Source organism: Lepidochelys kempii, chromosome 7 (genome assembly GCF_965140265.1).
Source record: "Lepidochelys kempii isolate rLepKem1 chromosome 7, rLepKem1.hap2, whole genome shotgun sequence".
Taxonomy (NCBI): domain Eukaryota; kingdom Metazoa; phylum Chordata; order Testudines; family Cheloniidae; genus Lepidochelys; species Lepidochelys kempii.
In genome coordinates, this window is record NC_133262.1 from 34294535 (window position 1) to 34321191 (window position 26657).

Sequence of the window (26657 nt, forward strand, 5' to 3'; positions counted from 1 at the left end):
ATCAAGAAGTGTAACATGCTAATAGCTAATAACACAGAGAATATGATTAACTAATTTACTGACTGAATAATTTAATGCATATCAAAGGAATAATTTTCTCACTTTTCTTTTTTTAGATCTTAATACTAAGCTGGGTAGTATCAAGAGGTTGGAAGTGCACAGACTACGAGTCATCTTTGAATTTGTCTTTCCTGGAACATAGTTTTGTTGTTCATATGGGTTGCTTGTTCGTGATTTAATGAACCAAGTATGCTCCACCCTCATTATAATGCTTGTAGTAACTGCTCTCTGATAAGATTACTGTACTCTGGCTATAATCTCCATTAAACTGTATTCCAGTTACCCTCACTGTAATATTATTACCACTTTAGAACACTCAGATGTTTGGCTCTCCTAGAATCTCTTGCTGTCTATCTTTTGTTCTATTTCTTTAGAGATACTGCTGTCTCTGGTTACCATTCTATAGTGTCTTGGTGCAGCTGTCTGCTATTTTCATTCCAAATATGCAGTGCAAACCTCTAGAGTTGCCTGATCATGTCTATTCTGATCCCCTGTCTTCAGGTGCTCAGACTTTCTGAAACATTAACCATTTCAGGCAGAGTGGTGGTGGTGTTTTTTGTTTTTTTTAAGTGCTCACTCCCTGAAGATTCGTACGTGTAACAGCTGCCCCAACCAGTTCGGCCCCATTTGTGCTAGGAGATGTACACACAGCGTACTAAGACAGTACCCACCCTAAAGAATTTACAGTCTAACTAGACAAGGCTGGGGAACTGAGGCACAGGCAGATTGAGTGACATGTCACTCATATGAAACACGAATTCTGTGAACGAAGTGAATCCAGAATCATCTGAGCCCCAGTCCTGTGCTTTAAGCACAGAGCCAGCCTTCCTTTCAGATAACTTTAAGCCATGTATTTTCAGCCTTTTTGGGGAGTGAGGGAACTTGGAAAAATACTTTCCTTATTCATGTACATGTGCACATGAGAATAAGTATTTAGAATGTTGTTAGCAGATCTTGCAGCTAAGTGACTAGATGTAGAAAGTTGGACTATTGGAGAAGAACCTTTTGAATGCTCTAGTGAAAACTGGATTTGATTTGACTGAATCATGACCCACTGAAAATAACATTTTATGTATGCTCAGTAAATGTTGAATGGCAATGCCCAGCTCTTGAAGTGCCCAGCATGGTGCATGGCTAACTTTGCTGTGTATTGAATGATCTACTAAAGGTATGCACTGAGAAACCCTTCTCACAGTGCATGTTAAGGCATGATTTTGAGTGGTGCACATTTGAGGAGCTCTTCTGATTTCAAAGAATGCTTTACTTCACCTACAGCCTATTAATATCTCAAATACAATGTGCAACCAGCTAAAACTATTGCAAGAACAATCAACTATCAATAGGTTGTCATGCTTCAATTTTTCACATTGTGTCAATATCCATGAAGCCTCATCTCAATGACTCAGATTAGCGCCAATGACAGGATCAAAGATTAGCCTAAAATACGTCAAACACAATTAAATTAAAACTTCAGTCACTATCTAGAGGGCGGGAGAAATTTCTTCAGTTTTCCGTGGGTTCTTCTGGATAACAAATCAAATCTTAAACAGGGCATGCTACTGTAATGGGCTACACATTGACTGATATTGCTTTCCTCGACTGATATTCAAACAGAAAGCATAATGTTTTGGGTGATGTCCCTTTAACAGGAGCTAGGACAGAATGTTGGAACCCAATGTTCTGTGGCAGATGGAGTGACATTTGCAATTGGGAAGAAACAAGGATAGGCTGCCAAAATGTTAACCAGAGGCTCCCTCAAAAATGTTCTGCCTCAGTCAAAGATACATGTGAATTCCTCAAGTAAAATACTATTCCCTCCAAAAGAAACGCCATCATTCCAATACTCTTTCCCTCCACAAAAAAATAAATCAAATAAAATCCATTAATTCTACAGTATCCTCCCCATCCAACCTCCGTCCCCAATTAATAAATTAATTTGCCCAAAATCCATCCACCCAGCCCCTTTCACCCAGCATGTCTCCAACACCACAGTACCTCATGGAGGCTTCTCTGAGTGGCTCTCCTGCTTGGCAGGTGTTTCTCACATTAGTGGAGGTGGTGATAAGGGGCAGGCTCTGTCTGTCTGGCAATCTTTGAAGTTGGGGTGGTTGGTCAGGTGGCAGACTTCTAGTTGTGGACTTAAGTCAAATGGGGAATGGACTCCCTTTGGTTCTTGAAGTGGGTAGGTCTCCCTTGACCATTCCTGAGAATACCCCCTTGTCCTTGTATTGCAAGAAGGGTGTCTACAAATTCCTGATCTACGTTCTCTATCCCATTTATTTTGTATGCTTTTATCTGGTCCTCTCTTATGTGTTTCCTCTCTAAGGTAAACAGACCCCATCTTTTCAAACTCAGAACATTGCTTTAGAGCACGTCAGTGAACTCATGTGTAGGTCGTGCCAGATTTCAGGTGCACAATGTTCTGCTAGTGGTTAAGATGCCTGATCCCTGTCTTTTTGCTACAGCTTTCACTGATGCAGCTTGAGACTGCTAGTGGAGCTGCATCCATGGCGAGTTATCTGTTTTTCCTACTGAGGACAGGGTCTTGGATATCAGAAGAACCTTCTGATGGCATTTCCTCTGTGGTGATAGGACAAAGGCAGGCTGGTCCTGCTTACACATCACGGGTAAAGATAAGAGTTCTTTCTGGTTATAACAAATCTCCACTTACTATGGAAGGGTTTTGGAGGACAGTGAGGGACGGCCAGCAAAAGCAATTTTATCTTTGAATGGAAATTAAACTTTTCAAGGTAGTAGTGAAGGAGGCTGACTAATCTTATGTTTATTTAAGATAAGATTATAATAGAGGAGTCTCATCTACTTTAGAATAGATTAGAGAAACTCAACCTTACTCCATAACAGATTGCGTTGTTGAGGTAATCATTATAACTAATGCCAGAGGACATGGAAAATGCTCTCTCTGTGGGGTGACCCTGATATTGACACTAGCTGCTGGCTCTCCAGCAAATAAATACTCAAGCACTGGTGTGCCAAATAAAGAACTAGGTGGCATGAAGGATGCTTTGAACCATTAGATGAGCAACTTATATCAGTTGAACTAGGGCAGGGAGATATGAGGAAAGTCCACATCACATCCAAGTGTGTTTATGGTAATCCTAGCTCTTAGGTGAGTGGTGCTTCTTATGCTTCTGTATTTTCATTTTCCATCTTCAGACCTATCTCTAGGCAGTGATTTTTATGGTAAGAAGTTTGGGTACATGACACCGGCTCCAAATTGTTTTCCAGGTATCCTCTTAGGTGACTGATTACCACTTTTATCCAAGTACCATATCATAATATCCTCCAATCTATATTAGTATATTCCAGCACAGCCAGAACAATGTAAATCTCACATGATCCAGCTATATTTGAAACTGTCAGCCTTGCAAAATTCCCTTTGCCTGCTTGAACAGACAAGGATATTTTATCTTGCTTTTCTTTGATGGGAGTAAAGTAACTTTATTTTTTTAATGACAAGCATCATTAAGGTTATGATGATCATCTCATCTAACAATCAAAAATCACTCCATATGTAAAAAGTCCTGTAAATGCAGGCAAAGGAAAGACTTCTTTTCTACATGGCTGTGTTGCAAGACTCATTTTTGCTCTAGATTTCAGCAGTCAGCAAAACTGCTTATTTGGTGTTAAATGCTACAGTGAAAAACAGTTGATGGTATTGTGTCTTTGAGAGCTAAGATATATTAGAGTCAATAGAGCGTGTCTCAACTAGCAACACTTCAAACAAGTCCTGTGCTTCTAGCTGCATCATAAAATCTGATTTAAAAGATGCAAAACAAACAAAAAAATTGTGTAAACTTTGTTACTCAATCTTCTTCCATATAACAGTTTTTATTGTAATAATTACTATTGAGTTAATTGTGGACCTATCAGATTTGCTTGGATATTTTTATCTACCCTTTTCTTTATAATGTAAAAAGTTTCTTTGGTACACTATACAAACCAAAGTTAAATGAAAGGGGAAAAAATTATAAAACAATATATAGTTATGACAATAGTACAATAGTCTTTTCCCTCTGATCTGTTGATGGAAGTAAAATCTTTCCCCTGCTTTATTGAGTTAAGGACGGTCAATGCTGTAAACGGGGTACTGGTTCTGTTTTCTCCTCTCCGTAACTTACATTTCGTGCCCATAAACATAAATCATGAAATAGGATGATTAGAACCATTGAAATGATTTGCCTCTGAGAATTTAGGCTCAGCCCTCTAATTTTGATGTGTGTGTTTACAAACTTAGAACACTTAATACTATACAAGTGTGACATGTATTAAATTTGAATTAAATATCCCTAAAATATTACATGTCATAACGCCATTGAAAATATGGAAAATGGTCAAAGATCAGGGGTGAAATCCATGCCCCACTGACTTAAGTGGGGACAGGATTTCACTCCATAACTTTTTCCATGATGAGAAACCCTTCTCGTACTCAAGTATTAGGCGTTGTGTACACTAGCACTTTTGTCAGCAAACCTTTTGGTCAGGGGTGTGGTTTTTAATCACACCCCTGACTGATATAAGTTTCACCAACAAAAGCACCAGTGTGGCCAGTACTAAGTTGGCAGGAGAGCGTCTCCCACCAACATAGCTACCACTGCTCATTGGGGGTGGTTTAATTATGCCGGTGGGAGAGTTTACAGCAGTGCAGCTATACCACTATAAGGGCGGTAGTGTATACCTAGCCTTAGTCATTAGTGTTCATGCAATATTCCTGAAGTGCAGTGTCCCAAGAAACTTGGCTTTAATCAGGTTTCACAGTGACAATTCTTATTTCTGCTACTGTATAAGCAGAAACGAGCACTCCTTTCAAAGGACGGTCTGCCAGTTTTTAATCATAGGCTAATGTTAGTAATAATTGGAACACAGAGAGGAAATGAGATAGGCAATGAATTACTGAAAGTAGAGGTGATTCTTTAACTTGTGCATATAAGGTAGTTGAGCGCTCGAATCAGTTGCAGCATTCCACCCCAGAATGAGCTGTACAGCAGTGCTGGGTGAAATATGTATCCTTTATAAAGCAGTTCAGGATCCTTCTGAATATATTGAGTCCTAAATCACAGACAAATAGGACATTAAAGAAACATATTAAGAAATGTCAATGTAATCATCTTAAGATCAATAGTACAAAATAAACAGAACATAGGAAATCATATTTTCCCTCAGTAGCAAGACATTGTTTAAATGAGCGGTACTTAAGCCATTTCTAGCTCTCATCCTCCCTATATACAATTTTTACAGCAGTTTCCTTCTTTAAGGATTTAGCCCTATGCTTAGGTACAGTGTAGATGGTCTACCCTACACTGCTGGCATAACTTGGCTGTAAACCTGGCTTAGCAGGCCACGTGAGGATCACCCTCGTAAGAGGATGATTGTGCAGAGGCGTTGAGCCCATATAGGGACTTGCATACCACACACCCTCCTCACTGATGACATAAAAGGAGCACACAAGTGGCTATAGAAAAGGAGGCATGGTCAATATGCCCCTCAACCTTTGCCAGTCTTGGGCTGTGGTTTTTAGTGTCCTTTAGTCATTAAAGGCTAAAGTAAGCTAGAGCAGTTGTAAGGCTGCTCTAACACAACACAGGGGCCATGGTGTGTGCAAAGCAGCACCAAGATCAGAGCAATCCAGGTGAGAGCTTCAAGTCACTTTTGCATTCCATGTACTGACTGTCCAGTTTGATTATCCCGGAGAATCTGGCTCCTTATAATCAGGAAATATTGGCCAATGTTCACTGTTGGTCTTAGACTGTATTTTCATTACCTTCTTGTCCCTTGCACGTGCAACATAATGCCTCTAGATAGGGGCAGTGGTGGCAACTACTGAACCCAAGACCTCTAGATCTAAAAGCACCAACCTCAAACATTGTAGCAGATTCAAACCTCTGGGGACTAGCTACTAATGGGGGACAGAGAGGCACACTCTTAGCATAGATTACATGTGGCATAGTTGGATTTATTATGGAGATGTCAGTAACTCTATAGTTAATACTTTTCCTAATTCATATCTTTACTCATGTTACCAATGATGTTTTGCATCTAAACATACAGGACATCAGTTAGAAAATCTGGGTTTTATTGACAACTCTGTCCTGACACACTATCCAACTTTGGGTAAATCATTTAACCTCCCTGTACTTCAGTTTCACAGTCTGTAAAATGGCTGCACTTCTCTCTCTTTTTAAAGTTATTTGAGATCTGTGGATGAAAAGTGCAATATGAATCAAGTTAATTGTGATCAGATTAGTCTTGACTACATTCGCCCAGTTTAAAAATAAAACTATGGGTTCCCTTCTAGTGCAAACCTGTACTGAAGCCACTTTAACATGCTTTGTCTGTCTCAGGTTTTTTCCCCCTAATTTTAAATTCTTTCAGTGGAAAAGCAATAAAAGTGAGATTGTGTAATCCTCTAAATCCTTCCATTTATCTGTTTTTCCAGATAAGTTTTCTAGAGCTTTATTTATTTATTTATTTTTTCCCATACATTGCTGCTTCTCTCCCTTTTGTAATTTTGGACCATTCATCCCCTTCGCCTCCCCCCTCACACTTCCCTGATTTCCACAAGTTCCATTCTGCTGCACACTGTTGCCTAGCAACATGTTCTTCTCTTCTGAAATTTCTTCTCTACCAGAGAGGAGCAGATCAAAGACACCCACAGTTCTGACTTATTTTATAAATTAATTTAAAGAGACACTCTCCAATGTTGTATTACTTTTGGGGGAAGATCAAAAGTTGGCCTGTCCGCTGGAAGTGTCAGGAAAATTAAGTTGTGCTCTAAAAAAAAAAAAAAAAAAAGTGCTTTGATTATTAAACATGTAATATGTACATCTTTAAGTCTCTTTTTCAGTAAGTGTCATTGTTATGCTAGTTAGTTTCATGCTATCAAATTAAATGCAGGCCTGTACCGTAAGCTAATGTACATTTATGCTGCCTGTCAGAGGCAACCACAGCGTTGTTCCACCAACTAATAATTTTTTTTAAAACTCCTTCCACCTGTTGCAAAAAACAAAACAAAAAAACCCCACCACCACCACCACCATTGGGAAAGACTATTTCCTAAACTATAACTACCCTCTTATACTGACTAAGAGGAAAGCAAATAAATCACAAGGTAATCACCATGTGACAGCAGGGCTGCTGGAACCAGGGGTGCTGCAGTACCCCTTGGCTTGAAGTGGGTTCTATCATAAACAGGGTTTACACTTTGGTTCAATGGCTTTCAGCACCCCCACTATTAAAACTGTTCCAACACCACACTGTGTGACGTCATCTTTTTCACCTTCATTTTATTATTATAGATTAATATGGACGTTAATATCGGATTTTAGCAGTCCTCAATTGAAAAAGAGAAATTAATACCCCTGTGAAAGGACTGAAAAATGTAAAACTTAAGTCACAGGGGAATATTTGAGCTTAAAGAAGGGTTCTCTCACCATGCCAGTCCTTCTCTGGCATCTGTTCAAACTTACTTTTCAGTACAAATTGTGAGATTTTTTTCAAGAGTGTGCTGGCAGGAAAAGTCAGCACTTCATGAAAGGTGAGAATTATTTACTCTCTCATATTTACTCAGTTCACAACCCCATCAATTAAAAAGAAAGAGACAATGATAGTAAAGAAGATTTTCACAGGTGGAAGACCTTGGAGATTATCATCTTTTCAAATCCCTAAGGAAAAAAGAAGAGGACACTAAGCACATAGCTAAAGCAGTAGCCAGACAACAGAAACAGACCATTTAAGTGGAACACAAATCTCACTGGCAAACTGGCTGGTGAAACTGCACCCGAAGTTGCATATGCAGATTTAGCAGTTGTGTGATCAACTACTGAATTTCCTTGTGAGCAGATTCTGGTTTGGTTTGTGAGAACCAGTGCTTTTGCTGTCCTACAGATACAAATTCAAAGCTCTCTTTAGAAAAATTGGCCCCAAGTGTGAAGTTTACATTTTTGATCATGTGCCATGTTCTTTTTTTTTTTTTCCCTCCAGTGCCTAGTGATTGCTTTTAGCATGCCTTTCAGTGAAGTGATTCTGCATTCAATACAGAGGGTAGATTGCAAATTACAATAATATTTTTGATTAACTCCTAATATACTCTAAGATTTTAAAGGTTTTATTCCCACATACATAAATCTACACAAAATGCAACACCAACAAAAGGATGGTATTTACTAATGCTCATCCCTTCTTTCAATGAGAAAGCAAGCACACATCTTAAGTTAGATCTAACAGATTAGTAAAACAACAAAACCAACTCTTCACAATTTTATTATTTATGTTCCGTGTTTAGGTTGAGCTATTGTGCTACACTTAAAGTGTATTCTTGAACTGAAATAAAATAAAAGTATGTATTGAAAGACGCAGCGGCTTAGTAAATGATGGAAAAGCTAGCTAAGTATCTGATATATTGCTGAGTGGTGTATGAACGTGGCTGAATAGTGTATTTCATATACTACATGGCCATGTGGTGTGTGTGTATGTATAGAATCTGGACTGCAACTGAGTCATCTGTGGTTAACGGCTCTACTCTTTGGCTGAATTTCTGAGGGTGAAGATCTGTGACTTGCATTCCAAGTATTCCCCCCCCATCGGAGAACAGATTCCACAATTGTCTATGGACATCCCTTACAAAAAATACAAGGCAACATTCTAAAAGTAAATTTAATGCTTCTGTGAAGTATTGACTTGCCAGGCCTGGAGACTGAAATATTTTGTGATCCACATAACCAGCACTGCACAGGCTGTGCTGCAATACTTTGCCCCTTCCCTCCCCCCACAACAATTGTCCCTTCAATAAGAATGCATGGACCAGTTAGAAACACGGACCTACAACCATACACACACCTTGGTTCATTTCTGAAATGCTTGGTTAAAGATCCCGCTCAAGTCTTCCTGAAATTGATCTTGATCACTCATGCTTTCCCTCTTACCTGCTGGGGAAGCTGATCTTGGAGAGAGAGGCCAGTGTGTGACGTGGCACTCTATAGGTTCATGGAAATATGCTTATAAGTGTAAATATAACCTAACTGGACTATGCTTTGTGCTAGATATGCCATGTAACATATTTGAAAAGGTTATGATCTACTGAATATATTCATCCTATTTGAATGCATATCATTTTTATATCTGAAGTTATAAGCATAGAGCCAACGCTCATATTTAAAAAGTGTTTGCTGTAGGAAACAAATAAGGGAGGTTTGGCCAATATATTGTGAAGGGGCCATTCAAGTAATTGGGAGTACTTAACTAATAGACTTTTGGAGACACCAATCCACATCTGAGCTTTCCTAGGAACATTCAAACTAACATGTAAACAATGGTGTCGGCCTGGAAAAATCTGAATCATTCATGGACATGACTTGTCCAGGTGGCTACAAACTCCATCTTGTTGCTGTGATTTTGTACAGAACAACAAAGGGGTTTCCACTCACAAGAGAGAATATAAAAGGCCCTGGAAGCCCCTCTATTTTGTCTTCAGCCATCTTAAGAGAGAGGCTCTCCACCCCAAAGAGATGCCTGAAAGATACTGGAACAAAGGATAGTAACCTACTGGGGTGTGAGTGATTGCTGGATCCAGACTAGGAAGGAGTCCAGTCTGTGAAAGAAGTTTACTGTGACATCTCTGGGAGTGAGATTTCATCTGTGATCAGTTTCTTAATGTGTTAGGTTTAGACTTGCGTGTTTTTGTTGTGTTTTGCTTGGTAACTTACTTTGTTCTGTCTGTTATTACTTGGAATCACTTAAATCCTACTTTTTATACTTAATAAAATCACTTTTTGCTTATTAACCCAGAGTAAGTAATTAATACCTGAGGGAGCAAACAGCTGTGCATCTCTCTGTGTTATAGAAGGCAGACAATTTATGAGTTTACCCTGTACAAGCTTTATACAGAGTAAAACAGATTTATTTGGGGTTTGGATCCCATTGGGATTTGGGTGTCTGGGTGCTGGAGTTAGGAGCACTTCTTAAGCTGTTTTCAGTTAAGTCTGCAGCTTTGGGGCACTTGGTTCAGACCCTGGGTCTGTGTTGGAGCAGACTGTTGTGTCTGGCTCAACAAGGCAGGGGTCTGGAGGCCCAAACTGGCAGAGAAAATGGGCTCAGAGGTCGTCTCAACACATCAGGTGACAGTCCCAAGGGGATCTCTATGACCGAACCCATCACAGTGTCCTCTTATTACTTCTGATATCTTCAGAGGGTAGCCGGTGAGACTTGCTTCAACTTCCTTTAGTGGGCAGCTTGGCTGTGTACTCTTGCCCAGGAGCAGCACTCAGTGGAAGAGTTTCTGGGTCCTGTTGCTAGAGGGAGTGCCTGCCAGCTAGCCTTTATGGTGTATGGGTTAACAGGCCAAATTAGACTTTCCTTTAAAAAAAGATAGTACAGGCCCAACCAGACTGCGTTCGGGCGGTAAGATTATCTGGCCACTACTAAAACAAGGAAAGTCTAAAAAAAGTGAAAACAAATGCATCCCCGGTGTTGGGTGGAATGAGGGAAGGTCAAGAACTCTTGACGATACGAGATCGTGAAAGGAAAGAATGCAGCTGATGTCAGACATTGGCAGCTTCAGATAAAATATTGAGGCTTTTACTAAGTATTAGTTAAATTGAATCCAATCCACAAATTAAATATTATTTTTGCTGTGACCAAAGTTTTGGGTTTCAGTATGCTGCAGAATTTTTTTTTTTTTTTTTACTGTAACTGGGTAACTAGATTGTAGAAATAGTTAGGGAAACTGGAGGTTTTGACAACTAAGTAAAGGAGGCAATACTGTTGACATCTGGGAAGGTGTACAAGGCAGTTTTGGATACAGGTAATAATACTGAGCTTTTTAATAATGCTCTGTATGTTCACAGCACTATGCAGATTGTTAGCAATTAACATTAGCTATGCCTGTTTGAAATGGTGGGCAGTAAGACAGCTAATGCTAATACTTAAATTGTCATTTAAGATACAAAGTTAGTAGCACATGGATAGGTGTGAACAACACCATCTCATAGAACTTGCTACAGCCATGAAATTATGGAGTATATGGGCCTTGCCTTGAGTTATTTATGACAGTTGGTAGGTCAGATACCTGTACTTTGGGTGCCAGAACTGTCCATGTGTTTTGGTACAGGAGGTGACACACTGTTACAAGTCTATGATCCAGCAGTGTAGAGCTGGAAGGGACTTCACAAAGTCAAACTGCTTCCTGCACGGAGATAGAGGTTTACCTGGTCCTATCTCAGACAGGTGTTTGTCCAACCTGTCTGATAACCTCCAATAAGGGGGATTCCACAACATTCCTTGGCAGCCTATTCTAGAGCTTAACTCCCCTTATAGTTAGAAAGTTTTTCCTAATATCTAATCTCCCTTGCTGCTGATTTAAGACAACTACTTCTTGTCTTTCCTTCAGGGTACATGAAGAACAATTGATCACTGTCCTTTGTAACAATCCTTAACATCTGTGAAGACTTATCTTTTCTCAGGACTAAACAGCCCAGTTATTTTTAACCTTTCCTCATCTGTCAGCTCTGATATTGTAAAGATAGAACACACTAACGGTCTTTGTCACACTTGGTTGTAAATGTCACTGACCACAGCATTCAACCTTCTTAATAAAGTCAGTGTTTAGGGCATTTTCAAGTTCTGGAAAGGACTGTGCTTGTCAATAAGTATATAGATATGTATCAATATCTGTTAGTCCTATAGAAGTGGTCTTATGGCTTATGTTAATTAGTGCTGCTGCAAAGCACTTTTAGTGTATATACCATGTTCTACAATATAGCCTTTTTGTGTGTCACAGGTTATTAATAAATACCAATGGATCCATGTGCTGCTGTTTGATATTTCCTCCATTATAAGAATTAGTGATATTGCTTTCTAAGAGCTCCTGTTATTTATTTCATAATACGTACCTGTATTTACTCTCTGCTCTTGGAAAATTGAGTTATTTGGAAGTTAACTGGTACTTAACTTTACAAAAACATTAAATATTCTTTAAAGGCGGCAAAAGTGACCTGATGTAGCTTGTGTACCATGTGCCCTGCCCGAGTTTTTTCTTGCTGTGAAAGCAGTGACTGTTCTCTAGAAGGAGTCAATCATTCTTTTAGACAGTATCATTTTTACCCCCAAAAGGATGGTTTTTCCCCAGGGACAAAGCAGAGTACACATTAGGGCTCCTTTGGCCCTGACTCAGTTCTTAGGGCAGAGACTGCCATTTCTGAGGTATCTGTACAGTGCCTAGCACAGCAAGGACCTGAACAGCCTGGTGTGTCAGCACAGTGCAAATGCTAAATAGTAAGACTAGATATTTGACTAATTGCTTGAAGGGAGTTTTCCCAACTAAATGCAACACTGACCATACAGCTGCATATACAGAGTGAAGTTCTTTCCCGGTCTTCTGCCATTCAACTAGCAAGCAGAATCTTCTGGGTGATGTCCCTTTTACAGGCAAATGGTTAGATTGTTGGACCCCAATGGTTCCATGACATTTTGGCAAATTGGGTGGCCTGAAGAAAATGTGGGTGGCAGCATGAGGTGCCCTTGAGGGAATTGGTAGGAAGGGGAAGTTAATAGGCAGGAGGCTGTCCTGAAAGTGAACTGAAGGAAAGAAAATGATGAAGTAGAGGGACAGTGAGAGCCAACAAAGAACGAAAAAAATCCACCTGGAAAAGTTGGAGCTCCTTGTAGTCTCTTTCCTTGCTATCTCCTCCAGTCCCTCTTTATCCATGACCCTCACTGAGGGTATATAAGAAATATAAGTTGCTCTTTGATGCCACTTGTTAAAAATAAAGTTACAAGCTCCCCAAACAAACATTTGAAAGTTCTTTTTTTCCCCTAACACAATTGGTGCATATTGCCCCAGGAAATTATGAAATTTATTATTGAAGTACCACAAAACATGGCAGGGGGATTTGTCACAGCCATTTCTGTCAGAATAGGTGCTCCAGGTCATCTATGCTTAGATATATCTAGGCAGCCATGAGAGCATGTACCCTAGCAATAATATTCATAGACTGAAATGAAGGAGTATGAATCAGAGGCTTCTCCCCTCTCAGGGAACCCAAGGGAAACATCATTGGGATGTCAAGCCTTTTAGGCACCTGTTATCTTTATGAAGAATAGGAAGATGGATTCCCAAACGACACACACACCAGACTGTAACCTTGAGGGAGAAGCTGGGCAAAGATCTTCATTCTATAACACTGTTGTTATTGGGATTCCATCCATTTTGGTTAGCTACATAGGTGAAGATAAAACAGGACAGCATATGGAAAAATGTTCTGAATCCACAAGAACTGAAGAGAATTTAGTAGCTTTGGCAGTGATTGACAAATTATTAGGTGAGTAATGTATTGCAGGGTTAAGGGACAGAAATCAGAGAATTCCTTAAACTAGGTAAGAAGCAACCTTCATTTATGCTTTGTGGTGATAAAAGCAGAGGCAATAAGAAGCAAAAAGATGACTAGGTGGACTCCTCCTGAAGGTCGAGACAGCAGACTGGACTTCTACATAGAGTGCTTCTGCCGACGTGCATGGGCTGAAATTGTGGAAAAGCAGCATCACTTGCCCCACAACCTCAGCCGTGCAGAACACAATGCCATCCACAGCCTCAGAAACAACTCTGACATCATAATCAAAAAGGCTGACAAAGGAGGTGCTGTTGTCATCATGAATACGTTGGAATATGAACAAGAGGCTACTCAGCAGCTCTCCAACACCACTTTCTACAAGCCATTACCCTCTGATCCCACTGAGAGTTACCAAAAGAAACTACAGCATTTGCTCAAGAAACTCCCTGAAAAAGCACAAGATCAAATCCGCACAGACACACCCCTGGAACCCCGACCCGGGATATTCTATCTACTACCCAAGATCCATAAACCTGGAAATCCTGGGCGCCCCATCATCTCAGGTATTGGCACCCTGACAGCAGGATTGTCTGGCTATGTAGACTCCCTCCTCAGGCCCTACGCTACCAGCACTCCCAGCTACCTTCGAGACACCACTGACTTCCTGAGGAAACTACAATCCATCAGTGATCTTCCTGATAACACCATCCTGGCCACTATGGATGTAGAAGCCCTCTACACCAACATTCCACACAAAGATGGACTATAAGCCGTCAAGAACACTATCCCCAATAATGTCATGGCTAACCTGGTGGCTGAACTTTGTGACTTTGTCCTTACCCATAACTATTTTACATTTGGGGACAATGTATACCTTCAAATCAGCGGCACTGCTATGGGTACCTGCATGGCCCCACAGTATGCCAACATTTTTATGGCTGACTTAGAACAAACGCTTCCTCAGCTGTCGTCCCCTAACGCCCCTACTCTACTTGCGCTATATTGATGACATCTTCATCATCTGGACCCATGGAAAAGAAGCCCTTGAGGAATTCCACCATGATTTCAACAATTTCCATCCCACCATCAACCTCAGCCTGGTCCAGTCCACACAAGAAATCCACTTCCTGGACACTACAGTGCTAATAAACGATGGTCACATAAACACCACCCTATACCGGAAACCTACTGACCGCTATTCCTACCTACATGCCTCCAGCTTTCACCCTGACCACACCACATGATCCATTGTCTACAGCCAAGCTCTGCGATACAACCGCATTTGCTCCAACCCCTCAGACAGAGACAAACATCTACAAGATCTCTATCAAACATTCTTACAACTACAATACCCACCTGCGGAAGTGAAGAAACAGATTGATAGAGCCAGAAGAGTTCCCAGAAGTCACCTACTACAGGACAGGCCTAACAAAGAAAATAACAGAACGCCACTATCTGTCACCTTCAGCCCCCAACTAAAACCCCTCCAACGCATTATTAAGGATCTACAACCTATCCTAAAGGATGACCCAACACTCTCACAAATCTTGGGAGACAGGCCAGTCCTTGCCTACAGACAGCCCTCCAACCTGAAGCGAATACTCATCAGCAACCACATACCACACAACAGAACCACTAACCCAGGAACCTATCCTTGCAACAAAGCCCGTTGCCAACTGTGCCCACATATCTATTCAGGGGACATCATCACAGGGCCTAATCACATCAGCCACACTATCAGAGGCTCGTTCACCTGCACATCTACCAATGTGATATATGCCATGATGTGCCAGCAATGCCCCTCTGCCATTTACATTGGTCAAACTGGACAGTCTCTACGTAAAAGAATAAATGGACACAAATCAGATGTCAAGAATTATAACATTCATAAACCAGTCGGAGAACACTTCAGTCTCTCTGGTCACGTGATTACAGACATGAAAGTTGCGATATTACAACAGAAAAACTTCAAATCCAGACTCCAGCGAGAGACTGTTGAATTGGAATTCATTTGCAAATTGGATACAATTAACTTGGGCTTGAATAGAGACTGGGAGTGGCTAAGTCATTATGCAAGGTAACCTATTTCCCCTTGTTTTTTCCTCCCCCCCCCCCTTCCTCAGATGTTCTTGTTAAACCCTGGATTTGTGCTGGAAATGGCCCACCTTGACTCTCCTTACAATGTGTATGATAATCATCACTTTAGATAAGCTATTACCAACAGGAGAGTGGTTTTTTTTGGAGGGGGTGGGGGGAGAAAACCTGGATTTGTGCTGGAAATGGCCCACCTTGATTATCATACACATTGTAAGGAGAGTGATCACTTTACATAAGCTATTACCAGCAGAAGAGCGGGGTGGGGGGGGAGAGAAAACCTTTTGTAGTGATAATCACCCATTTTTTCATGGTTTGTGTGTATAAAAACGTCTTCTGTACTTTCCACAGTATGCATCCGATGAAGTGAGCTGTAGCTCATGAAAGCTTATGCTCAAATAAATTGGTTAGTCTCTAAGGTGTCACAAGTACTCCTTTTCTTTTTGCAAATACAGACTAACACGGTTACTCTGAAAAAAATGACTGATCACCTGTTTAAAAAAAGGGGTTGTTGACAAAGAGTAGAAAATATGGCATGGGATAAAGCTTTAGATACAGCTCCCTTCTTTTAAGATTAATAGAAACATTGAATGCAAACAGGAGAAAATTAACAAAGTAGTGACTTCCTTCTGTGAGACCATCTCTCTTCACTCTTGTGTAAGAGATAACTGAAAGGAAAGCAGACCTCCTGATAGTCAAGATGGAACCATAATTTGTCATAAGTATGGATGAGGTAGGACTTATTGCCAGGAAACATGACTTGTGAAATACAAAAGCCCTATTATGAGTTGTCAGAGGAGAATGAGGAGATAAGGTTATCCTAAGAGGGGTCACAAATATATTGTGGATTCTCTGCAGACTTCACTAATAAGCCTTAGAGCAAAAACAAATGCCTGAGACTGAAAAAAAGATGGAGAACTTGAGTAAGGTGCAGATTCAGCACTGCTAGCCCAACAAGAGGATGGCCAAGACTTCAAAGCAAAGTGATCAAGGTTCAAACAGATAACGCTGTCAGAGTAAATGAGAAATTGCAAAATAATATGCTAGAGAGGCAGAACTGTCTCCTACCAGAAACTCAGAGTTGCAGTGAAACAGAAAGACTGCAAGCTGTTGAGCAGGAGTGAATCATGACCAGTAAGAAGATGCAACTCTGTACCCCCAGAACACCAGCTAGTTTCATCAGACAATGGTGCAGTCAGATCTTCCACAGTTGCAAATCAAAATGAAGAGAGCTGGAGTGCAGGAATGATTGGTAGGCAAGGGTAGATAAGTAGAAAATGGAAACTTCAGCAAGATGCACTACAAGAAAAAGTGAATATTACAAAAGAGACCATAAATAACTGCATAAAGATTGTTGGAATAGTATTCCTCCTTTATATTGTGGAAATATTTAACATTTAGCTCATATAAATCCATTTAAGTTGACTAGTAATCTATCAGTTGTTGCAGTCTTACTTCTTGCAGCAAGCTGGAAAAAGCAAGCAGATCCAAAAATAGAATAATGAAACTTATCTGGGAGATAATACTGCTGGAGAGACTGATAAGCATTAAGATGACTTAGTTGAATATCCCATCATATGAAAATCTTTTCCTTTTTAAGAGGAAAATATTCAATCATAAGTTACTGGAGATATTTGGAAGAAGTTGCTGTATATAATACTAATAGAATTTAATTGGAAATGTATTCAGATTTCTTCCTAAGAAGTCCTTTAGTTGTGTAACTTTCTTCTGTTATTATATATATATATATATATATATATAAATAAATAAATGTTTAATACACACACACACACAAAATTTAGTTGTATAAAATTAAGAAAAGAATTTAAGTTATGAGGAAGGTATTGTTCATCAAATAGCAACAGCTGCGGCACAGTTAGCATCAAAAGCTATAAGAACTGACAAAACTTCAGTGGAAGACTAGAGACAAAACAAGAGAAAATTAGGAAGAACATAAATTAAGTCCAGCAAACAAAGAGTGGGTACTTGTTATAACTGAAAGAAAAGGACTTCAAATAACGTGCCTATTGAGAACTGGAATAAGCTACTGAAAGAGGAGCTCAAGTACAATGTTTGGTTTTGATTTTAACCATACCAAGGCTTCTAAACCAAACTAAGCCACTGCTGGTGTTGAAATAATCATCATTATGGAAAGATACTACCACAGAGGCAAAGGGAACAAACAATCTAATGCGAAATCAAAGCCTACTTTCACCGCTACCTGTTGACATGGTATTAGCACTAGGCGAGAACAATGACACCAAGAACAATAAATAGGATGCAAAACTTATAGAGCAGTTAAGAGTCAAACTCAGACACTCCAGTTGTGGGCAGACCAGAGATGGACAAGAACACAACACAGGAACTCACCGAAAACTTGTTTATTTAACAGAATACTCTAAAGACTAGGCAAAAGGGTATATACAAAGTCCTCATCCAAGTCAACTACAGCAGAAAGCGAGGGTCGCTAGGAATCGGAAGGGGACTGTCATACAGACCCTTAAAGATTCCCTCTACATGTTGTACTTTCATATCAGTTTGAGAGGCAAATACCTCAGATTACAAATGGGAGGGCCATGAGGAGAGAGAGAGAGAGAAACTGTGGTAATCAGTTGCTAGAGAACGGTTCAATTTATGACCAAGGGCTGGAGGTTATGGTTACAATTTTAAGGTCTTTGTTTGAGAGTTTGTGCATTTAAATTAGTGTAGAAAGAAACAATATAATAGAAAAACAAAAGGCTTCCCTTTCAACAGTGAGATAAATGGGAAAAATTTTAAAAGAGAATCTATCCACAGAGCAGTGCTCTTACCCCATTTGGTGTGGGTACAGACATAAACAGGAAGGTTTGGGAGATTTTCCTTGGGAAGGGACAGAACATCTGGGGCAGTTGGGGAGGTTTGAAGAAAGTACAGTGAGCAACAGGCACTGCTCCCCACACATAGGAGAGAAATGGGGAAGAAAAGTTAAAGGTAGCCAGATAAAGCATATGGACTATATGAAGTGTCCCCTAAGGGCAATGCAGATATGCCCTTCCTAGTCTACCCTACAGACACTGTGCACAAACTCCAAATTCACCCTTTTTTTCAAGTTTGTCTTTAACAAGGAAATCAATGATAAAATGATAACATTCATCTCAAACCTTCAGCACTGGCTTAGCTGCTCATAAAGAATCCTCTCTTATCACAGTTCAATTCCTTCCTTCCAGGAAGCCACTCCCAATTCTCTTATATTCAGATTGAATGAGTCACTGATCGTAATGAATCAATTTTGCCTTTCCCCAGATTGATACCTGTTAACAGGGTAACACTGCCAATTGGTACAAACAAGTTGTTTCATATCTGTCTATAATGAAATTTCTTGCACCTTTCTTTGAAGCATCTTGACCCACTGATCTGATCTTGTATGGTCATTCTTCTTTTGACAGTTCGGTCTCAAAGTGCTTCATCCTAATTACATAAATTGTAGGTCAGGGAAGGTGTCCCCATTTTATCCTCAGTGGTGAAGAAGAGGGCAAATAAATCATTTAGGTTCAATGACTTCTCCTCCTTAATTGGTGCCTTAACTCTCTTGCACTCCAGGTCACCCACTGATTCTCTCACAGGCTTTCTGTTTCTGAAATACTTAAAGGATGTTGTATTTGTTTTAGTGTCTTTGGCTATTTGTTCTCAAATCCTTTTTAGTCTTCCTGATTTCCATCTTATTTGTGCTTGCCATAATTTATGCTCCTTTTCTATTGGCTTCACTTGGGCCAGATTTCCCATTTCTTCAAAAATATCTGTTTGGCCTGAATAATACCCTCTGCTGGGGCTCAGTCCTGTTCTCTCTTATTCAAAGTCTACATCAGTGGTTCTCAAACTTTTGTACTTGTGACCCCTTTCACACAGCCAGCCTCTGAGTGCGACCCCCCCATATGAATTAAAAACACTTTTTTATATATTTAGCACCATTATAAATGCTGGAGGCAAAGTGGGGTTTGGGGTGGAGGCTGACAGCTCGCGACCCCCCATGTAATAACCTCTTGCCCCCCAGTTTGAGAACCCCTGATCTACATGAAACTATTGGGGAGCTTGTGAGAGAACATAGCTTGGTGCACCTTGCTCTACATCAGCTTTACTGCAGATTTAAAGACCACCATTTCCAAATCAGCACCCAGATCTCCTGTAATTTTTAAAATTTTTTTTTTTTACAGCTATCAGTTTCACGGTATTCTTACTCCCACCCATCTACCTAGCCTCATTCCATGGGAAGCTGCTTTTAAGTAGTTTCTCTTTTTCTTGGAATGTGTAGTGAATTCATTTTGGTTCATGGCTTTTGTGTATTTATTTATTTTTAAATGGTATAACCATAATCATGCTTTATTTTTGTAACTGATTTGAATGGGGAGCTCTTGCTTTGTGTGCATTTCAGGGAACTGGTTGGAATGTTCTAGAGACTGAAGCAATGCATGAAGTAGCAAATGGCAGCATAAGATCAGTAGTGTAAAGTTTTCAGTGAAATTACCTTTACCTTAGAGGGTTAAAAAGCTTTGAGCAAGGGCAGTCTGACCCTTTTTGACACTAGGTCCTATATCTTCAAAGGTATTTCAACTTATGTAACTTCTGAATGTGTAGAGTACAGAGTTTCAGGCAATTATGAGAGGAGGGGGACAGGAGTTATTTAAGGGCCAATGTTGGGATAAGAACAAATGGCTATAAAATGGCCATCAACAAGTTTAGGCTTGAAATTAGATGAAGGTTTCTAACTATCAGAGGAGTGAAGTTCTGGAAGAGCCTTCCAAGGGAAGTAGTGTGGGCAAAAAACCTCATGGTTAAAGACTGAGGTTGATAAGTTTTTGGAGGGGATGATATGATGAGGTTGCCTACAATGGCATATGGCCCATCTGCTATTAGCAAATATCTCCAATGGCTGGAGATGGAACACTAGATAGGGAGGGCTCTTGAGTTACTACAGAGAATTCTTTCCCAAGTATCTGTCTGATAGGTCTCACCCACATGCTCAGGGTCTAATTGATTACTATATTTAGGGTCCTAGGTCAGATTGACTTTAGGAGTTTTTTCACCACTTTCTGCATTGTGGGGCATGGATCACTTGCTGGTTTGAATTAGAGTAAATGGTAGATTCTCTGTAACTTGAAGTCTTTAAATCAAGATTTGAGGATTTAGAATAACTCAGCCACAGGTTGTGAGCCTATTACAGGAGTGGGTAAGTGAGGTTCTGTGGCCTGCAATGTACAGGAGGACAGACTAGATGATTATGATTGTCCTTCCTGGTCTATGGTGACATTGGCATTGAGATAATTATGTAATGCTGGGCAGGGTTTTAGTGTTGCAGCCATTACTACTGCAATATGGTATTCTGGACCAGTCATCTTTAGTTACATGTTAAGACGGAATTACTGCTGATTGCATCCAGCGTGTCTCTTGGATGTTTTGACCTCTCGATATTGTTCCATACAAAGAAGATACAGAAATCTTGCTCTGCTGGAGTCGGAGCCACATATGGAATAGTTCTAAATTATGGCAGCATTGAGCAGGATACAGTGTGGCAGATCCTCAGCCAGGAAGTACATTGAAGTCAATGGAGCTACGAAATTTACACCAGCTAAAGATCTGTTCCAAAGACTCTTCCTCTTTCCACCCCCCACCCCCACTAATTGGTTCTGTTGAACCTAAATTGTTCAAGTTTGTTCAGAATGCTGATGGAATCCCCAATTCTTCACCAGTCCTGACAGACTTTCATTGGTTTCTGGCCTGAGATTAGATTGATTTGTAATCTTTTCATTAGTTGTTTAAGAGTCTGAATGATCTGTCATAAAGTTACATTAACTATCTTTTAGGTGTTCCTGATCAAACTCTGTTCTTTCTTGGCTGGACCTCGGGTGCAGACTCTACTGACCATTTGTTTTTATTTTTTTATGCTCTGCATCTGTGGCATTAATTGTTCAGTTGGTCAAGCACTGCTGAATCTTTGGATACTTTTAAAAACCAGCTGAAATCCTCTCTCCTCTGTCAAATCCCCAATTAATTGCAATGTTTATTTAGTGTCATAATTTGTACTACTGTAAACTATTCCAAGGTGTTTTGTTGTAGCATCCTTAATGTTATAACAGAACTTAGTGATTGCACTTTGAAGGGAGAATCCATTTGAGCCTTGGGATGAAGGCTAAATTAAGAAAAAGCTCTTAACAGATACTCATGAATACCTTTGAAGAAAGTTATCTGAAAAGGTGCTACATATTTTCTCCACTGATTTAAAAAAAAAACCAAAACCCAATTTTTTAGGAAACGTTTTTTTATTAAGGACTTCCACAAAGTTTTCTGTATACTTTATTTTACCATCCTTATGGGCTACATCAGTCACTGTTGGATACAAATGTCTTCCAATCAGGGTTGAGTTAGCATAGCTCAGGAAGGAATCAACCAACTCCCTAGGAAACAGTCACCACCAAGTGAGTCACAAGAGAATTTTTATTTTAGGTGCCAATCTGGCCAAACAACTGAAATCTCATTAAAAATGAAATGTATCTTTACCAATAAAATACTAAACGTGGTATAAGGCATCTGCAGTATTTGCCAGTTGCCCAGCACCGAGGAATACTCAGACACTATGCTGATATTTCAAAGATAATATGTATGCTCTGCCAGGAAACATCTAAGGCCAAATCTGGGCCTCTTTAAACAGTTTCACTAGCTGAAACTGGAGTGAGCAAATCATCACCATAATACTGGAAGCAGTTTAGAAGAGGACAATAGATCTTATTCTAGCAGTTCCTATACCACTGACTGCATGTTGCCGTGCCTTTAAATTCATGCCCAGATCAGTAACCAGTTGTGCTTGTCAGGCCTATGTGAATTGAGTTAGCTTTATATATACTCTTGTCGAACAGGCCACCAAAGACATTTTGGAAGGTTTTCTGGTAGTGTTAAATCTTTAGCTGTTGGTGAGTTGAGGTTAATTTCCTACTACTGTGTTTCTTTTTAAATAACTGCTATTATTGTATTTGTGTGGAGAGTGCAAATTTTAAATCCTTCTAATCTGTGCCAATTTTAGAAAAACAAAGACTATGCCAGTTTTATATTGTCAGGTTTGGACATCACCCAAGTCTGTTGGCACAGTGTGAAGCAAAGTATTGCTTGATGGTATCTCATATCTCAATGGACTTGTATTTTGTAGTCTGAAACCTCCCAAACCAGCAAAATCCAAGCAAGAGGGGAGGACAGTCCATCTTCTCAGAGGCATTTGTTTTTAAAGATTTGTTTTCCTTCTATCTGATCAATGTTCAAAAAACTAAGCAGTTTTTATTTTTATTTCAAATAAAAGTAAAAAAAAAAAAAGCACTTCTAAAAGTATAGAATACTTTACCTGTTATGTCCCTTATTCTTAGTGCTTGAGGTAAGTGGTCTTCAACCTCTGGTCCACAGACCCCTGGGAGTTCACAAATTAGGTCTAAGATTTCCAAAGGGATCTGTAGTTCCACCTGACATCTAAGGTCCACAAATGAAAAAAGGTTGAAAACCACTGCTCCAGGTTAGCATTTATATCGCTGTACAGTATAGTGTGTGCACAGCACAAAGCAAAACTAGCTTTTTAATTCAGATAAATGCCAACGTTCTCCAAAGCAGGAGCGGGTGCGAGTTCCCTAGAGGAAGAGCACGACTTCCTCTCCCCTTGGGCCGGGCATTATTTCTGTCTTTGCCTGAAATCGAATCGCGGGGAGCAAGGGGCCCAGCCAGCTCACTCACAGGGGCAGTTAGCGACCTCTCAGCCCGGGATGTTGACACTATTCAGTTCGCTTCTCTCATTGGCTGATCTCCGTGCAGCAAGCGGTCTTTCCGGCCCAGCACTTGTACAGCTTGAGATATACACTGCTGCGCAGACACGGGAGCGGGAACAGCGCCGTGGAGCTCCCACATGGAGCCCGCTCTTCTGGGCGGGTGTCAATGTGTAAGACTTCCTGCAACGCTGGAGCCAAGCCCGAGGGGGAGGCCAGCGGGCTGGGTGCCTCTCACCCAGCACCTCCCCCCGCCCAGCTCTGGGGCTGCAACAGCACCCAGTGGGCTCCTGCACGGAGGGTTGGCTCCTCCCGTCCTGAACGCGCCCGACCACATTTCACTGGCACGGCCTGCTGCCCAAGCGCTGCCATCGTGCCCAGCGGGGCAGAGCTTCTGCTTGGAGGCGGCTTTGTAGCACGCCCCGCCATTCTCCTTCTCCTCCCCCCCCCCCGAGTCCTCCACACCCCCGCCCCTTTCCAGCCTCCCTCCACAGAGCCCCTCTCCTGCTCTCTCTTCCAGCCCCCCGCCCACGTCACGCGGTTCGTCTGCCGCCCCCCAGCAACTTCCAAGCCCCTCTGCGTAGTGGCCCCCGCCCGCCTGCTCTCTCGCTCGTCCGTAGGGCGCATGCTTGGGTTATGCAACAGCCCTGCCTGGCCGCCCAGGCCGCGCTGCCTGAGTGCCGCGGCCGCAGAGCAAGGGTGCCGTCTCACTGGAAGAGGCCGGGTCGGTGGGGCGCGCTCGCGGCCCGGCCCCCCGGGTGCTGCCCCTGAGGCCACTGTGTGCGCGGCGCGCCGGGCCCGTGAGTGGCAGCGGGGGCCGCCGCCAAGTCCCGCCTGTTCCGCTCTCCCTGCTGCAGGCGGCGGCGGCGGCGGGGTGGCTTCCTGCGCGCGGTGCCGCTCCCCCTCCCCCCGGCAGTAGGAGCCGCAGCGGCAGCAGCCCGGGTCCCTGAGCCATGGCTCTGTGAGAGCAGCACATGGCGGCCGCAGCTGCCATGAGCCCCCAACTAATCCACACAACTCCCCCCTGAACGGCCACCTCCAGCAGCAGCGCCCCCACCGGCTCCACCGCTCCCACCCCGCCCGCAACTCCAGCCACAGCCCATCGCCCGGCCAGCACCCAGACCCCGCCGCCGGGCCTGCGCTCACCCGCCGCCGCCGCCGCCCGCCCGTCCTCGCCATGGGAGTGCAGGGATTCCAGGACTACATCGAGAAGCACTGCCCCAGCGCCGTGGTGCCCGTGGAGCTGCAGAAACTGGCCCGGGGCAGCCTCGTGGGTGGGGGCCGCCAACGGCCCCCTCAGACCCCGCTGCGCCTCCTCATCGACGCCGACAACTGCCTGCACCGGCTCTACGGCGGCTTCTACACGGACTGGGTGAGCGGCGGGCAATGGAACCACATGCTGGGCTACCTGGCGGCGTTGGCCAAGGCCTGCTTCAACGGCAACATCGAGCTCTTCGTCTTCTTCAACGGGGCCCTGGAGAAGGCCCGGCTCCACGAGTGGGTGAAGCGCCAGGGCAACGAGCGCCAGACCGCGCAGCAGATCGTCAGCCACGTCCAGAACAAGGGCACCCCGCCGCCCAAAGTCTGGTTCCTGCCGCCCGTCTGCATGGCGCACTGCATCCGCCTGGCCCTCATCCGCTTCCACATCAAGGTGAGCAACGGGGCCCAGCGGCCTCCCCCGGCCAGGCTGCCAGCGCCCCCGCCCGCCGCGCTCCTCGGCCTCTCCCACCAGGGCACCAGCGCCCCCTCTCGCTGCGCCCCTTTCCCCCCGTTCTCCACCAGGGCACCAGCGCGCCCATCTCCGTCATGGCACCAGCGCCCCCTCTCGCTGCGCCCCTTGCCCCCCATCTCCGTCATGGCACCAGCGCCCCCTCTCGCCGCGCCCCTTGCCCCCCCATCTCCGTCATGGCACCAGCGCCCCCTCTCGCCGCGCCCCTTGCCCCCCCATCTCCGTCATGGCACCAGCGCCCCCTCTCGCCGCGCCCCTTGCCCCCCATCTCCACCATGGCACCAGCGCCCCCTCTCGCTGCGCCCCTTGCCCCCCCATCTCCACCATGGCACCAGCGCCCCCTCTCGCTGCGCCCCTTGCCCCCCCGTTCTCCACCATGGCACCAGCGCCCCCTCTCGCTGCGCCCCTTGCCCCCCCATCTCCCCCATGGCACCAGCGCCCCCTCTCGCTGCGCCCCTTTTCCCCCGTTCTCCACCATGGCACCAGCGCCCCCTCTCGCTGCGCCCCTTGCCCCCCCCCATCTCCACCATGGCACCAGCGCCCCCTCTCGCTGCGCCCCCTCTCGCTGCGCCCCTTGCCCCCCCCATCTCCACCATGGCACCAGCGCCCCCTCTCGCTGCGCCCCTTGGACCCCCACCATGGCACCAGCGCCCCCTCTTGCCGCTGTCTCCAGTCCCTCTGGCCAATTCCCGGCGCTACGGCCTGGAGAGGTTGGGGAGGGGTAGGGCTCTAAGATGGCAGCAGAATTGCCCTCCCGGTAATGTCCGTACCGGGTTCAGAGAGGGGAGGGAGAATCATGTATTCCCATATCCGCAAAATGTCGTCGAAACCTGGCGGCTCGGGTGGGGAGAGGAGGTTCGGCGAGCTCCCTGGGAGCGGCCTCCACTGTCCAGCGGCAGCTGCACAACTGAACGCGGCCAAAGTTTATGCTGCTGCCGCTGCCTTCTCCGCGGACTCCCTGAGGCTGGAGCAAAACTAACTAGCCTCGCTGCCGCCTGGGAGCTGCAGGGTGCCCTTAGCAGGCAGAGGGGAGGGTGTAGTGAGCACCCGGGTGTCCTCAATCTCCGCTGGGATTTTCTATTTATACGTACCTGTCAGCCTGTGGAAGCAAAATGAGGGTGATTTACAGCATCCGGGGAGAGTCCCTTCCCAGGCGAACTGCCCAAATGGGCTACAGAGAGGAAAATTACAGTTTCAGCATGTCTTCAGAATGGGGTATAGAAACAACTTAATGGTTTCAAAGACAGGACTAGTTATGTTGCTTTCCCCGGTTTTACCCTTTTACCCGTTTTCACTTCTTTCGGTGCATTTTATATTATTTGTCCTTCTTCCCATCTTTCTTCCTTTTATTTTATTTTTATGGCTGGGGGTGTCTGTCCTTATTTCCCCTTTCTGTTGTTGTCTCTACCCCTTCATTTGTATATTCTCTTCTCCACTCTTCTTTCCCTACTCCCCTTCATGTCGTCTTGGGGTAGAAACCAGAGAGTCCTACTCACCCATCAAATGTGGCTGATGATAGTGTTTTGTAGGGTGACAGTGAATTTGCAGGTATCATCCTCCAAATGCTGATTAGCTGACAGTCTTGTTTATATATACATTTGCGTAGTGTCTTTTGCTTTAAAACTGGGTGCAGTATTCTGTGCTAGATCCTCTGCCTCCATG

The 26657-nt window shown here is 43.2% G+C and overlaps 1 protein-coding gene and 2 long non-coding RNA genes across 16 annotated transcripts in view; 2 read left to right on the forward strand and 1 right to left on the reverse strand.

Annotated features, from left to right (window-relative positions):
- LOC140914428 (uncharacterized) overlaps positions 1-3419 on the forward strand; it is a 110677-nt gene extending 107258 nt beyond the window's left edge. For all 9 annotated transcript variants that reach the window (XR_012159853.1, XR_012159849.1, XR_012159852.1 and 6 more), the window contains one exon: positions 117-3419. This is a non-coding gene — a long non-coding RNA (uncharacterized lncRNA). The remainder of the gene's footprint in view (positions 1-116) is intronic.
- Positions 3420-4890: 1471 nt separating this feature from the next.
- Positions 4891-24662, reverse strand: LOC140914429 (uncharacterized). 3 transcript variants are annotated; one of them, XR_012159860.1, is made up of 4 exons: positions 24413-24662; positions 22858-22979; positions 6788-6849; positions 4891-5127 (listed from the first exon to the last, which is right to left on the reverse strand). It is a non-coding gene; the product is annotated as an uncharacterized lncRNA (long non-coding RNA). The 3 variants fall into 3 exon arrangements; XR_012159858.1 differs by having other exon boundaries at positions 23978-24662; XR_012159859.1 differs by lacking the exon at positions 24413-24662 and adding an exon at positions 23238-23719.
- The window catches only part of FAM120A (family with sequence similarity 120 member A), a 117732-nt gene continuing 114950 nt past the window's right edge, over positions 23876-26657 (forward strand). Inside the window, exon 1 of one of the 4 annotated variants that reach the window (XM_073352163.1) lies at positions 23876-24917. In XM_073352163.1, coding sequence (XP_073208264.1) covers positions 24444-24917 — 474 coding nt within the window. In that variant the 5' untranslated portion in view covers positions 23876-24443. The remainder of the gene's footprint in view (positions 24918-26657) is intronic. The other 3 variants (XM_073352162.1, XM_073352160.1, XM_073352159.1) reach the window with 3 other exon arrangements.